Genomic DNA, 16,296 nt, shown 5'->3' with positions numbered 1-16,296 from the left:
AACTACTATTTGATGGGGGCTGAATGTGAACAGATTTAGAGAATCTGTTAACAGAATCTGTTATTAATAATAATAATAGTCTTCTCTGGTGGCTGTGTACCCACACACAGGGTTCTCTGTGGCCCTGCTTTACCCAAAAGACTTTTAGGTAAAGCAGGGCCTCCAAATTCTTCCTCCCCTGAAATCCTTCCACTAGAATGTTAAAAAATAACAAAAACCTTTACTATAAAAAAACAATCATGTTACAATAAATTTTTACCAAATTATGTTAACACATTTATAAGCAAGAGGTAAAGATGATTTTTCTAATTCTGATGAATTTGATATAATGAATCAATCAGGACATAAAATGAACAGTTGATACACCAAATATCCGTGAAAAATCAAAATTGTTTAATGTTGTTAAAGCAATATTCAAACTATATTTATTAATTAAATTTATATGAGTTATAATATTGCTTCTATTTTTAGAAGCAATTTTGAAGTATTTCTCTAAAAAATTTTCAGTAATTCAGTTTTACACTACCTATTTAATTCTAATTATTTAATAAATGATTTCAAATTTATTTTAATTCCTTGATGATGTTTCAATATTTATATTTGATTTGCAAATCTGACATCTACTGTCTGTTAATCTTTTTAATTATACCATGTTAATATGTTATATATGTACAGGTGTTATCTCAAATGCTTGAGTTGAGTTGTACAATATTTACTTCATGTTTATCAGTGCAGCAATTGTATATACTAAAATTAAAATTAAAAGGGAAAAATAAGTAAACACGCAATTCAGATATACTACCCTTTCTTGGAATAGTTCAGAAACAACCATTTTGAAAAATATAGCTGAACATTTGTACATGCTTATAATTATCTGTAATATAGTAAAAAATAAAATCTCTCAACATGTTGCATATGTTTCTCACAGCAAAAGTTGAAAGAAAATTATCAATAAGACCTACAATCTTCATTTTTATAAAAACTTTAGATAATTTATCAGTATCTTTTAATAATTGAGATTCAGGAAAGAATTAATTTGCATAGTTTATAGCTTGAGGATAAAAATTAAAGGATGTAATCAAACTTTTACTGTACTGTTTCATTATAGAAATCCAAATGGCACACAAACATACATATTAGATCTTTTTCATAACTACAGTAATACTTACAACAAAATTATTAAAAAGATTCACAATCATAATAAATAATTTCTATTACAATTCAGTTATTCAGTACACTAGCCTAATAAATACACTGTAAAAAATAAATGAAAGTACAATCTGAAAATTAAAACGGATAACCAATATGACCTACAAGATTATATTACAATATCAAACAGTTACTGTTACTGTTTCATCAGTAACTGACCAAAGTTACATGATCTTTTACTACCACTTTGCTGCTACTGTAATAAAATCTTTGTGATTATTATAATTAAAACTATTTCTTATAATAAAAAAATTTATCACTGATTAAAATACACTACAAACTAAACAATTTAAATACTTTGACTGTCTACATTCATTATTTATTATTTTAGAGTAAAACAATAATAGTTTATAAGTATATTTAAAAAAAATCCTATTCACTAACACATGATAAAAAATATATTTATAAATATAATAAATCCTACTGGATATGTAAAAAAAATCAGCTGCTTTTATTGTATTAAAAAAAAAAAATAATAATAATAGTTTTATAACACACACTTGGTAAAAACTACTGATACTTGATAAAATGAACAGTAAATTTGTTTAATTCTATTTTTGTTAATCATTCTTGTTTTATTTGGCAAAGGAAGTTCCTCTTTTCATCTCATTGTATGTTTTTGCAGATATCTTACATGGTAGGTTATTTAAACAAAAAATTTCATTTTCTATTAATTTAAATATATTAAATTTTCTTTTTCATTACCATTGCTTAACATTTGGTTGTACAGCCTTACAATTGGATTAGTATGGTATACTCTGATATTTACAGTAATTCTGCATGAAGATTAGTTGGGAAAATTAGAATAAAATAAATATTTTTGCATTCTGTAGTTCTTGAGTACCACAAATCCTTTTAATTTTGTGTAAATTAATGTATACTGAATATTTTGGTCAGCTGGAAGTTCGAAATAATGGGTATGAATGTACAATGGAATCCAAATGATATTCCCGATTTATACACATGTCCTTTTTAGTAATGAATATCTTTTTTAGTATGTCCTCAATAGTATTTAACACATAAAAGTTGAAAAATTTCAGCTGTATCTTCCTTACCTTTATATTTAAGATTTTTAAATGCGCATTTTTTTTTTCTCTAGGAGCTATCTTCCAAATCATCATGATGCCCTTTGAAGATCAAAATTTTATTTTTACAATGCAATATTTATTGTTTTACAGTTTGATTTTTTTAACATTTTTAATAAGTCTTGGGTAATCTGTAAGATATCATCCTTTGATACTATGGTTGCTAGAGTTTCATATAATAACTATGTCATAAGCACAGTAACTAACTAACTACATTTACTGATTTAAGAGGAATTTGAATCTTTTTTAGCAATTGAATGATCTGTAGATCCTGGCAAGTCAAGTGACCATTGTTGATTAGCCAACTCATTAGTTCAGGAATGGAGTAGTTTTTAATGTCGTTTGAAAAAAAAAGATTTTTTTTTTTTTTGTTACTCTATAATGACTCTCAAACTTGAGTCCTCTATAAGGATAGAGGATCGGTAGAGTTACTGAGGTTTAAACAAGATGGTCTTGATATGAAAGGGTCTACAAAATGATGTTTTTCAAACAAATAGTTATAAGAGTGAATTATATATAATAAAATAAATTAAAGTATGTAATTTTTAATTTCCTAACAATAAATAAGAAAATTTTAAAGAGAATACCTTTAAAAGGTAATGCCAAATATTACTTTTGGATAAATGGCCAAGATAGTTAATAATACTTTATACATGTTGACCTGCTTATCAACAAAATATAACATTTTAGGAGCTAAGTTTCATGGAAGTTTTGCTTGTATCAATAATTTATAGTATATCAGAATATTACAGTTATGTAATATTCCAATCATAACTGTACATTAAATATTACAGCACTATATCCCTTATTCTTTAAAGTACTTGAACTTTTTTCTTAATAACCCGTACAATAATAATTTTACTAACTAAAACAATGACTGAAAATATTCAGTGGAATCTGAATAGCTACTATAAAATAATATTAACTATTATTTAATAACAAATGTATTAAACAACAATTCTATGTTACTACTAAAAACAACAGAAATGTTCAAGTCACAAATTTGTTCCCTTTCATATATGAATTAAAAAATACCAATCACAACAATTATGACATAAAGTACATTAAAAAAAACACAGAATTGAAAACAGTATTAGACAGCTTTAAACAATAATGTGATCACAATATTAATAAGTACATTTATGATATTTTAATGTTTCATAGAAAATTGAATGTTTTTTTGAGTAGTTGAAAAAGAGATCTTGTGGTTTGTGTCAAATTTATTTTACTGATTAATGCAGACACTATATTAAATATAGAAAAATATAATATCTCGATGTAATTAAGAATAATATTAAATGAGTTTGTAGCATCATCTATATCAGTCATTAGCCACTAACAAATTTAAGTAAAACTGCACATAACATTATTATAGACTTATTAAAATAACATTAAAATCAGTTTGTAATTTTTTGTTTTGAAAAATCTATTTTCTAAAAATATTTTTTTCTTGTATCCGTTTTTATCAATATCAGTTTAATTATAAAATAGATTTCAATTACTAACAAGCATGAAGTATTTTTAGCAATGTTCATCAATAATTGACACAAATATGTTTATAAAACTTTCTGTTTGTTTGTTTGCAAGATGAGATTTTGATTACTAATTTATTAAAAAAATTAAAATGACTAAAGCACCTTGGAAATCAGTAAGTAAGAGGATTATTAACATTGTAAATCCTTAGAGAAAAATTTTACTACATCATGCTGAAGAAAGCATAAAACTGATTTTCCAAACATATAGCACTATATAACATTACCAATTTTTTAATGAAAAACCAAATCATTTTGAATAGGATGGGAAACAAAAGATGCAAATGAAACAACTGATACAGATGATGTAACATAAGAATCTTAAATTAATATATGGTATATTTTAAGGACCAAATTTTGAGGACCAAGGTAAGGATTACGATCCATTTTTTATATATACGAGGTGTGATAAAAAAATACGGTGAATAATTTTTTATTAAAAAAAGTAATAAGGTTACATAGAATTCGATTTAATCTCCTTCAAAGTATTGTCCTTGGCTAGCAATGCACCCAACATTGACTTCATGACTGGAGGCATTTCTGGAAGGCGTCTTTCAGAAGGGCTTTCAGCTGCTCGGTCGTGGCCCTCTCAATGTCAGCAATGGTGTCAAAATGTTTTCCTTTAAGCACAGTTTTAATTTTTGGGAAGAGCCAAAAGTCGCATGGTGCTAAATCCAGTGAGTATGGCGGATGTGGACAGACAGGAACACTTTTTCAGCCAAAAACTCGCGAATGAGAAGGGAGGTGTGACACGGCGCATTGTCGTGGTGATGAAGGAAGCCATTGGTTCATTTTTCTGGGTCGCTTTCTTCGTACGTCATTTCGCAAACGTTGCAGTACACCCTTATAAAATTCAGAGTTTACAGTTGTTTCCCTTGGAACGAACTCTGATCGCACTATGCCCTCACTATCGAAAAAAACAATGAGCATGACCTTGATGTTGGATTTTGACCGACTTTCCTTTTTAGGGCGAGGAGATGAACTGGTTTTCCATTGGGAACTCTGCATTTTGGTCACAGGGTCACAGCCATAGACCCAAATTTCATCTCCAATTTTGGCCCATGAAGTCCGGATCTGCATGAAGACAACCCTTCAACTCCGTGCAAATTGACACACCATTTTCCTTCTGTTCATCACTCAAACGTCTGGGAACAAATTTTGCACTCACTCGTCTCATTTGCAATTCATTAGTTAAAATGCTTTGAACGGATCCATACGAGATGTTAAGGTCTTACGATAGCTCTTGAATAGTCATTCGCCTGTTTGAACAGACCATTGTTTCCACTTTTTGCACATTTTCAACTGTTTTTGAGGTTACTGGACGTTCCGCACGCAGCTCGTCTTCAACAGACTCATTTCTGTTTTTAAATCGGTCGTACCACTTGTACACAGTCTTCAAAGTTACCACATTATCGCCGTACACCGATTCTAACATTTCGTGAGCTTCTTTGGCACTCTTTTGCAACTTAAAACAAAACTTAATGTTAATGCATTAATGCATTGTTCAAAATCCATGTTGCGCGACAGATACGATAAACACAACCTCACTCTAGCGGCTCTGGCAGCTGACTGGCAAGCTCGAACGTGTTACAACTTGTCCCTGCCTGTCTCAGTTGATCACGCTATTGGACAAATTACAGCATATGTGGATGTAGCGTCGGCAGTTGCCCCTATAAAAATTCATTCACCTTATTTTTTGATCATACCTCGTATATAGAATATCTGCTGTATTATCATTAATACATGGTTTATTAAAATGATATAATGGAATGTTTTCATATGTTCATTAGGTAATTTTTTGGAGAGGTATATCTTGTATGTTCAGTATAGAACTTAATCTAGTCAGAGCAGCTTAGTTTATATAATTACTGGGAAATATTGTTTGATATATGTTCCAAATGTTTTTGTTTTCTTTCTTTACTGAAGTTATATCTAATTTTTTTTATAAACTGTAAAAGCTATTTCTATCTCTATCTCTCTATAGTGAGAGGCAATTGCCTCAAAATCATAACTTCTACTGTGTTCGAGACTTTCACATTCTGTACATACAAAACAAGTTACAAAAAACAATGTGCTAATCAGTATTATTAGAATAAAACCACAATTAATATGACAGAACAGTGAAAATCCACCAACTAATAACATTTAATGATGTAAGCAAAAGATCACGAGAAAATTCAAATGAACTGTGTTTATTGAAGAAAAGGGAAAAAAGTCGTGAAAAATTTGAACCCAGAATGCTTGTTGTAGAAAAGCAGCAAAGGATCAGGCAAAAATTTTAAATAGTGTCTACTGAAAAAAAGGGAATGACCACTAGTAATCCACACACTATATCTGTGAGTCATTGTTAACAAATGTTGAAGTGATGCATCTTTGTTTTTATTTCAGTTCATTCAGTGTAAGAGTAATTCACAAAGTATGTTGTCATCCAGTTCTGCGAGACATGTTATAGAAATAATTCTTTTATTCTATTTGGGTGCTTAGATTAGTCTTAAGAATCATTGTGTAAAATCTGAGAATTTACAGTTTAGGTGATTTAACATCTTGTGAATATACTAATCATTGCTGGTTTTATGCGTGTATTAAAAATTGTTGCTCTACTTTCAGCAACAAAAATATACGAAAGATAAAAAAAAATAACTGTAAGAATTGTCATATAATGAATATTAATAAAATTAAATAAACTTACCCTCCATACACTACGACGAGGTAATGATCTCATCTGGCCGCCAGCTGACGGTTTACCAATATTTAGAGCAACATAATCTGCCATGTTGAAGATAATGGCTTTATATCAAATAATGTTATAAGAATTTTAATCTCATATTTATCTGTAAAAGTAAAATCAAATATAAAACTAAAAATCTATAATAAAAGAATTCTATTAATAAATTTACTATAAAAACAAAAGATATTTTTATAACTACCATTCTGCAGATCTTGACAAGCAGCATCAAATGTTTATGAATTAAATCTTATATATACGTATATATAAAACTTAATGTTTGTTCTGTATGTGTTCTGATATCATTCATCCGATTGCGATGAAATTTTGGTGAGTTGTTGTGCACACTCCCGCAAAGGTTTCTGAATTAGTTAGTACTCGCTTGGTGGTGCTGTGGTCAAAATATTTTGAAAAATTGTATTTATGGTCTGATTTGGCTCACATTCAGAATATGTGTTACATGGAAAGAAATACCTCTGCAAAAAATGGACCTGCTAGATGGCGCTGGGTTGAGATATTTGGAAAAACTGCATTTATGGTCTGATTTGGCTCATAATCAGATTATATATTAGTCATGTGAAAATAAATATTTTTGCGAAAAATGAAAAAAGGGGAAAAGGAAAGAAGAGAACAGAAGATGCAAAAAAGGGAAAGGTTAAATTTTATGAAGTTCTGTAATGTACAGTTTTTTAATGTTTTATCAAACTTTCATTTGTGTTCATTTAATCTATATATATACTCAAATCTAGCAATGACGAAGCATTGCTGGATCAGCTGGTATTTAATAAACAAATATAATAATCAGATTGGCAAACAACTATATAGATCATGTCAGGAATGGTAGTTGTGCTAATCCACTGAAAAAAGGAACTGCTGCGATATACAGGTGGCGGACGAAATGATCCAACATTTGTTTTGGTAATAATTGTTTAGGTTAATATGTTTTATGTTGGCATAAATAACAGCAGTTTGACCGGGCAGTCTGTGGTATGTGTCTGCAATGCGGATTGTTGGATGATACTTAGCATGTGATATATGAATGTGCTAAGTATGACTTAATATGCACAGAGACCATTTGTTGGGTTGATATTATTGGGTCGAAACTTGATCCCCATGTTAATTGGAAAAGCCAGGCTGAATGTGTAATTGTAGAAAGTTTTATTGCATATTTGGGGAAAGGATTGCTGAAGGGGTATGATTTTCTGCTTAGACTTTCCTTCTTTGTGTTTATGTTTGGTTTTATTGTTATTTTGTTTTATAGTTTACTAAACTATTGATGTTTTTGTTTCTGCTTGGTTATACATTTGTTTGTTTTCATTAGTTATCTTTTATGTTACTGTTATGTTATATTACTTATTGTTATTGCTATGTTTTGTTAGTGTTTTATGATTCGTTGTGTGTCAAACTCATTTTTACCTTTCAGGTAAGTAGAGTTCAGTTCCTTCATTCTTAGAAAGTCATTCAGTCTTGTTTGAGACTTGGCTAGATGTGTTTTGTTTGGAGTTTATGTTAGTTAATAGTACACCAATGGGAATTTTGCTTGGCATTTTCATCAGTAATGTTTGACTGAAAGATATCATTGGCGAGGTACTCTAGATGACCTCTGGTACCCCATAAAGATACCTCTAGATGACCCCATAAAGGCTAGGTACGGAGTGGGTGGCATGGTGACCAAAACCATCAAATAGAGGATTTCTTCACCTATGGGTTCAGTTCATGAATATGAACACTAATTTTCACACCAGCCCCTACCTTGGTAGGTTAGTGTAAAAATTATCACACGGGTTTTTTATAAATTGTTGTTTGGTGGGTATTTCCTAGTGTGATGGAAGAAGGAAATTGTCAAATTGTTGTTTAAAGGTGGCGACAAGGACCTGCTTCGTTTTATAGGCTCTTGGCATTACTGCTAGTCATTGGAAAGGTCTTTGAAAAGGTTTTGTACCTTCACATAAACGAGAGGTTGAGCTCCAGTCAATCATATTGATGACCAGTTGCGAGTAATATGCTCTGGGTATTTTCCTGGACATTTCGGGGGCGTTTAACAACTTGTGGTGGCACTCTGCTATTTTTCAACTTCAAAAGAGAAAATATACTGAAAGTGAGTTGCAAATTATGCAAAGTTACTTCAGTCACAGGATGTGCTGCTTTGAGAGGGCAGTTATGAAGTAGGCAAGACACTGTCCAAGGGTTGCCCTCAGAGCAGTGTGCTAGGTCCTTTGCTATGAGTGATAGAATTTGACTCTCTTCTGCTAAGATTGCTCAGTGGGTATCTCATCATGGCCTATGCTGATGATGGGCTCCTGCTGGTTGAGGGAGGCTTGTAGAGGTATGTAGAGCTCTGTGCCACTCAGGCTTGCAGGGTACTCGAGCTGGTGGGTCATCAACATAAGACGATGTTCAACCCAGAGAAGACCACTAAAATGCCCCTCAAAAGATGTTTGGCTGTGAGGTGGCATGTGTGCATTTCGATGTCAGGCCAATGAGTTATATATGTTCAGGCTAAAAACTACCTTGGGGTGTTTCTCGATGAGAAATTGTCTTTTAAGAATGACCTTCAATATGTTGTAAAGAAGGCCTGTAGTGACTTCTTTGTTATTCGACGTGTGGGCAATCCCCTGTTTGCGGTTTAAATTTCTAAACCATGAGCATCCTGTATAAGGGCATCTACAAGGCTATTATGCTATATGTGGTGCCCATATGGGAGGGTAGGCTAAAATTTAAAAGCTATCAGGAGATGTTATTAAGGGGTCACAACACCTTACATAATTAACGGTAACGGGTGGTTAACCTAAGATTTCACGGGAGGCATTCTTCGTGATCGCAAGCGTGAAACCAATAGGTCTGATTGCTACCGAGAGGCAGCAGCATTATGTAGCCAAGAAATCAGGAGAGTTGACTTCAGAAACAATTCAGGAGATAGGTAATGCCTTATGGCAGGCCACATGGGATGACAGAGGGTGGGCGCTGCACGCATGATTTTATTCCAAATGTTGTAGGTTTGCTGGACGCCTCTTGGGTACACCCTAATAAATATGTGACACAGTTTTTTTCTGGTCATATCGCTTTTCAGGACAGACTTCAGAAGTTTGGCCTGGCGGACTCGGGCATGTATCCGCAAGGTGGACAATTGGACGATGTGTACCATGTTTTTTATCAGTGTTCAAAGTATGAATTGATGCGCACGGAGACCATTTGTTGGCTGGATATTATCGGGTCGGCACTTGATCTCTGTATCAACTGGATGAGTCAGACCAAATGGGTGATAGCAGAAAATTTTATAATTTACTTGACAAAAGAGAGAATTGCCGAAGGGATTTAGGAGTCCACCTGGGTTTTTCTTGTTTTGTTATATATTTGGTTTTTTGGTTATTAGTTATCATACTGTTTTGATTTATTTTGTGTTCTTGTTTTATTCATTAGTGTTGTTATTTATTATTTGTTATCTTATGTCTGTTGTGTGTCGAACTCAATTAACCTATTTCAGATAGGTAGTTTCAGTTCCTTCACTTGTTAGTTTTTCAGTCTTGTTTAAGACTTGAGATTGTTAAATTAGAGTTTTTAGTAGTACACCAATGTAAATGTTACTTGTAGCATTCAACATCGGTGGCATTATAGCTGAGGTTAAGACTGAAAAAGGGCATAACCAAGGTATTGAAGATGACCTCTGGTAAAGCCCATAATGGGGCATCATCATAGGGATCTGCTTCTTTTTGAGAAGAAAAACAATCGTTATTTGCTGCAACATTAATGGCATGATGAAATGTTTGAATGTGAATCATGATCCAACTGATTGTAGGTCATTTATAGACTCCACCAAGCTTAGTTTAAAAGGTGTATTACTTCACAATGGCAACCATCTATGCCTGTTGGTCATGCAGTTCACATGAAGGATAATTATTAATAAATCAATACAATTAAATGAAAAAAAAGTTAAAAAAAAAGGAATGAAGTAGGATTTGAATTGATGTGCCTTCCCCTTGTAAGATCCAAATATTTCATTAATTAAAACTTTATTTGGCTATAACTCTGGAACCATAAAAATAAGTACCACTTATGATATATCATTGAAAAGCTTCCAATGAGGACTTATTACTGCAGTTAAAATTTGCAAAACCCAATTTTTTTTGATTTTGGGCTTTTTTGGACACTTTTGGTCCAGCTGATTGGAATCAAAAGGAGAGGAGCGCAACTAGATGATACAACAGTCCTAAATCCAAAATTTAAACATCCTACGGCTAATCATTTTGGGAGAACAAAATAATCGTTTACGGCTAATCTGCGCAATACGTACAGACGTCATGCCGAAACTATTCAAAATGGATTCAGGGAAAGTCAAAATGGATATTTCTGTTGAAATCTGAAAAAAATTTTTTGCGATCTCAATACTTCCTTTACTTCGTACAAGAAAGTAAAAATAATTGGACATTCAATATTATGAAATTAATAAACAGCTGAATTTTTAATACAAGTAGGCTTATCTATTTTCAATTAGTTTTTTTTTGGAGCATAACTATATATATGTATTCTATGGTGAAAAGATGCTGAAATGCAGTAATCGACTTCTACATTTTGTGTTATATCTGTATTCTACTATTCACTTTTATGATGAAGCATTCAGAAAACTAAACTGTTTGCTAACAGGTATGGTTTTAGAACAGGCATGGTTTTCGATAAATAAGTAGTCTGCTGTAAATTTAACTTAGAGCCACCCTCACAAACACTTAATTTGAAATTGCATCTAAAGTTACAGAAGATTACAAATTTCAAAAGCTTATTTTTTAATGTTCTGATGTAAAACGTAAACTAGATAAATAATTTTCAATTTGGGCAGCAAAAGGCAGGTAGTAACAATTATCATAGGAAACAATAATTACTATTGCCATAAACATCTGTAATATTGACACATAAACAAACATTCTTTGATAGTACATTTCAGAAGGTATCAAACTGCAAACTGTTTTTAAGTCCTAATAACTAGCTGGCCTCTGTGGTGTGAGTGGTAGCATCTCAGCCTTTCATCCAGAGGTCCCGGGTTCGAATCCCGGTCAGGCGTGCTGTATACATACGCTGCAAAAACTGCCATTCGTCACACGGATGTCTAAAACTCAACTAAAATAATTTCATAGGTTCTGAGACAAAACAAGATGTTTACAATTAACTGCATGCTTTCAAATCACATGTGTTTGTGCTTTAAGATACATTATTACACATGTGTAAGATGCTTCAAGGAATACATTTAAGAAAATTTAAAATAGACCCACAGGGTTGGTCTAGTGGTGAACGTGTCTTCGCAGATCAGCTGAGTTCAAATCAAGTCAAGAGTTTCAACATTCAAATCCTAGTAAAAACAGTAACTTCTACACGGATTTGAATACTAGATCGTGGATACCAGTGTTCTTTTGGTGGTTGGGTTTCGATTAACCACACATCTAAGAAATGGTCGACCTGAGACTGTACAAGACTACACTTCACTTACACTCAAACATATCATCCTCTGAAGTAATACCTGACTGTGAATCCCGGAGGCTAAACAGTTAAAATATTTAAGAGAATAAAGAATAATTGCCAAAGGTGAAAGAAATGTTTAGTAAACATTTAAAATGCATCATTTATGTTAATACTGAGTACAGTTTACCTCTAGATAGGATAGGTAACTGCATACTGTTGGCAACTGATGTTAAATGACTCTGTAACTGATAATACTTAGATTAAAATGTTCTAATATCACTCTAGAGGTTCACTTAATAAAACAATGTGGTTTTATTTAAAATCTTAATAGTGAAAAACTGTCAAACCTGCTTCTTAGGTTAATTAGTTAAAATAGGTTAAAGGCTAGTTTTATAAGTAAAGCTGCAAAACCTATATTTAAATAGGCAGGAAGACAGCTGCTTTAATCATTCATATTAATAATTGTGAGAATTCAATTAACTGATAAGCTCGACAGTTTACTTGACAAGACCAACAAGTAAACGGCCACTGAGCTGTTTAATTGGATTAAGCTGTTTAATTGGATTACCTAATTAAGGTTATGGTGGGTAGTCTAATTTAACTTTGGTGTTGTAACTAATATCCAGTTTAATACGTAAGTTTAGTTTTATTTAATGCAACATTTAAATCTTTTGCCGTACTATTACGGTAGTGAAAATCATGTCCCATGGTGTTTTGCCGCTATATAGTACGCTTCATGTATTGCTATCAGCCGCTGCTGTATAAAATGACAACTTATTTAGTAGTGTAGGGGAATAGTATCATTAGGCTATAAAATGATACTCATAGCCCTAATTTCTAACCGTAGCCAAGAGAAACAGCCGTTTTTAACGTTCTTTACTGTAGACTGTTCCTTCAACCACCTCCCTTAAAACAGTACGTTTTCTTTACATAATGTAATTTATCTTGTTTTTTTTTGTAATTTTTATTTATGTTACGTTTTCTTTTTCAAAATGTGGTTGTAAAAACATTGTGTTTATAATATGAGTTTCTTTCTTTACCTTTTTTTTGTGTATAGATCCATGTTTTGAGATATGTCACACTAATGAAACCTTTTAAGCTAACTGTAAACCTACTTTTTTATGCTAAACATTTATTAATCAGTATTCTAGAATGTTTACTATTTAAGTTTAAAATATTATACACAAATCTTAAGCAGAAGTTAAAATAAAGTAAATTTAACTAACATGTTTGTTTCTGTACTTTTATTTTAAAAAACCCACGCAGGTAGGGGTCACAGTTACCTGTATAACTAACAGGTTAAAGGATTAAAACCAATGAATAATACTTAAGATCTTTAAGGAAAGGGTTTAAATTATTTTACTACATATGGAATCATTTTATATAGGTTTTCAATTTGAAAATAAGCTTCCAAAATACTATAATATTATAGTATCTTTATGAAAGAACGACATTACTGATCTGCAATTTGGCAGAAATAATTCTAAAGTATAATTATTAAATAAATATATTCTATCTTTTAAGTAACAACAACAATAAATTTAATTTGAAACTGTTGCCTAGATATTAAAATAGTAAATTAATATTAAAAGCAAAGTTTCAAATTGATAAATCATACAGAGATTTGAAAAAAATTATACAATATTAGTAGTCATTTGTTACATATTTTTTACTGTTATTTTAAAAATACATTGGTCTTAAATATTTTCAGCAAATTATAGGATTAACAGAGAAGAATGCACAGGTGCTGTCTGTTAGCATCCCTTAGGCCAATAAGTACATTCTCCGGCTTGTGTAAAAAGACAGATGAATTTGGTAAATGTAGTGGAACACCATCAGCTTTAGTTCTCGGGGTTTACTCAAGAGAAAATGATAAATTAGGACAACAATGTGAATTAACTCCAACAGGTACAAAAATTAATGATAGACTTAATGGAAAAATATTAGAAGTATTGAGAGACGGTGCACTACCAATTCCAAAGATAGGGCAAATTAGGAAACTGTTTGATTTGGATGTGCAATATCCATTGATAATAATTGCTGGACTCGGTGATGAATGTTTAGGTTATAATCCAGATGAACAAATTGATGAGAAGAAAGAAGCAATTCGCATAGCGACAGCAGCTGGATGTCGTGCCGCTCAGGATTTTGCTTTACAAGTGACATTTGTTGATACAATGGAAAATGCAGAATCAGCAGCTGAAGGTGCTGCATTAGGTACATGGTTATATCAAGACCTAAGGAATCCTCAAAATCATAAAAGAATACCTAAAATTGAATGTTTAGATTCCACTGATCATGCTGGATGGTCGATAGGTCTTCATAAAGCTGCAGCACAAAATTTAGCTAGATTATTATCAGAGACTCCAGCAAATCATCTGACACCATCACTGTTTACGCAAACAACTGTTGAGGTGCTATCAAAATGCGGTATAAATGTTAATGTTAGAATGAAACACTGGGCAAAATTAAGAAACCTGAATGCATTTTTAGCTGTTGCAAAAGGATCCTGTGAAGAACCTGTATTTATGGAAGCACTGTATGAAGGATGTGATCCGGATATTTGTCCAGCTATTTTGATAGGCAAAGGTGTAACATTTGATTCAGGCGGTATATGCCTAAAATCATTTAAGGATATGGAACACACTAGAGGAGATATGACTGGTGCAGCTGTTGTAATAGCAACGTTACGTGCGATTGCAGCACTTCAACTGCCGATTAATGTACGTGGATTAATACCACTTTGTGAAAATCTTCCAGGAGCAAGGGCTACTCATCCAGGTAGTATTATAAGAAATGTTGCTGGTAAATCTATATTAATAAGTAACACAGATGATGAAGGTGTCTTAATGTTGGCAGATACATTAGCTTATGCAAATGAGTTCAATCCTAAATTAATAGTCGACATAGGAAATTTTACAAAACAATCAACTAGTGCTATGGGATGTGGAGCTTCTGTAGTATTTTCAAATTCTGAAGCCTTATATGAAACATTACGAATTGCCAGTATTCATACTGGTGATAAAGTATGGAGATTTCCTCTTTGGAAATATTTTGATGAATATGTCAAAAGCCCTTTTCAAGCAGATATGAAAAATCTGTCATCACATACAGAAGGAGGAGGTGTATGTAAGGCAGCTTCATTTTTAAACCAGTTTTTGAAAAATGATATAGATTGGATGCATATTGATACTGATGGTGTATATATGCATGATGATGAATCTCATTTATATTTACGAAAAGGAATGAGTGGGAGACCTACAAGAACAATCATAGAATTCTTTGCTCAACTGGCTTGTATTACTTCTGAAAGCCGTTAAAATTTGTATTAAGCATTTAATGTTTTGTTAAACATTTTTCAACTAATTTGTGATTAATTTATCACCAATAAATTTTCAATACTTCATTAATTTTTTTTTATTTTTAAACAATTTCATCAATATACAAAGTATAGAGTATGTTAATACCAGGCAGCCTTTTTTATGTTTATGCCAGTTACATGTTTCTCCTTACATGTAATACTAGAAGTTCTAATTATTTTTATTTATGAAAGAAAATTAACAAGTTATGAAGTTATTAACTTTTATAAACAGTTATAAACTGATATTTTATTATAAGCCTTATGTAAACACAAAGGCTGCCTTATATTAACATACTGATAAATATCGCAACATGTTAAATGTTTTTATTTAAAATCCTTCTAAGCATTTTTCATACTAACAGCTGTTAATAACACTAGTCAACACAAAATTTGCATCTAACATGTTATACAGCTTTTCTCACCATAATCTGGGTTCTGATTTCAAATATGCTATTGAAATTGTGTCCAGGAGAAGGTTTTAGGTATATCGTAATTTGTAAAATATTTTTATAATAAACTCATTTTGATCAACTACTGGTTACAGTTACAAATAGTTTCTGTATTTTTACTTTTAAAAATGCATATATATTTAATAAAGAGAAAATAAATATGTAAACTGTATCGTGAGAAGTAGATACGTGTCTGTACGATGTCATACAGACATCGTACAGACATGTATTTGTAGGACACGTAAGTTGTTGCCTACTTCAGAGCTTAAAATCTTAATGTCAGCTTCATTTGTCTAAACTATGTGTTGTATTTCATAGAGTAAGCTACATCTTCATCAATCCTTTATAATACAAAAGTGATTTTTCTAGTTTTTATTTACTACAACATGGCTTCTGTAAAAGTTTCTTGGATGTTGAAATCTAACATCCAGACAATTTTTACCATGTCTGTGGTGGTAAATTTACACCTAAATCTCAAAGAAATACT

The 16,296-nt window shown here is 31.8% G+C and overlaps 1 protein-coding gene and 1 pseudogene across 3 annotated transcripts in view; one reads left to right on the top strand and one right to left on the bottom strand.

Annotated features, from left to right (window-relative positions):
• alpha-Man-Ib (alpha-Mannosidase class I b) overlaps positions 1–16,296 on the bottom strand; it is a 77,996-nt gene that overhangs the window by 34,671 nt on the left and 27,029 nt on the right. For 2 of the 3 annotated variants that reach the window (XM_075373378.1, XM_075373376.1), the window contains exon 2: positions 6,516–6,657. In XM_075373378.1, coding sequence (XP_075229493.1) covers positions 6,516–6,599 — 84 coding nt within the window. In that variant the 5' untranslated portion in view covers positions 6,600–6,657. Of the gene's footprint in view, positions 1–1,169; positions 1,274–6,515; positions 6,658–16,296 lie in introns of those variants that run through there. The other variant, XM_075373377.1, reaches the window with a different exon arrangement.
• LOC142329189 (cytosol aminopeptidase pseudogene) lies at positions 4,109–15,319 on the top strand (annotated as a pseudogene).

This window comes from Lycorma delicatula, chromosome 8 (assembly GCF_047948215.1).
Source record: "Lycorma delicatula isolate Av1 chromosome 8, ASM4794821v1, whole genome shotgun sequence".
Lineage (NCBI taxonomy): Eukaryota > Metazoa > Arthropoda > Insecta > Hemiptera > Fulgoridae > Lycorma > Lycorma delicatula.
Note: the sequence above shows the minus strand (reverse complement) of the source record. Positions and strands in the feature narration are given on the sequence as shown.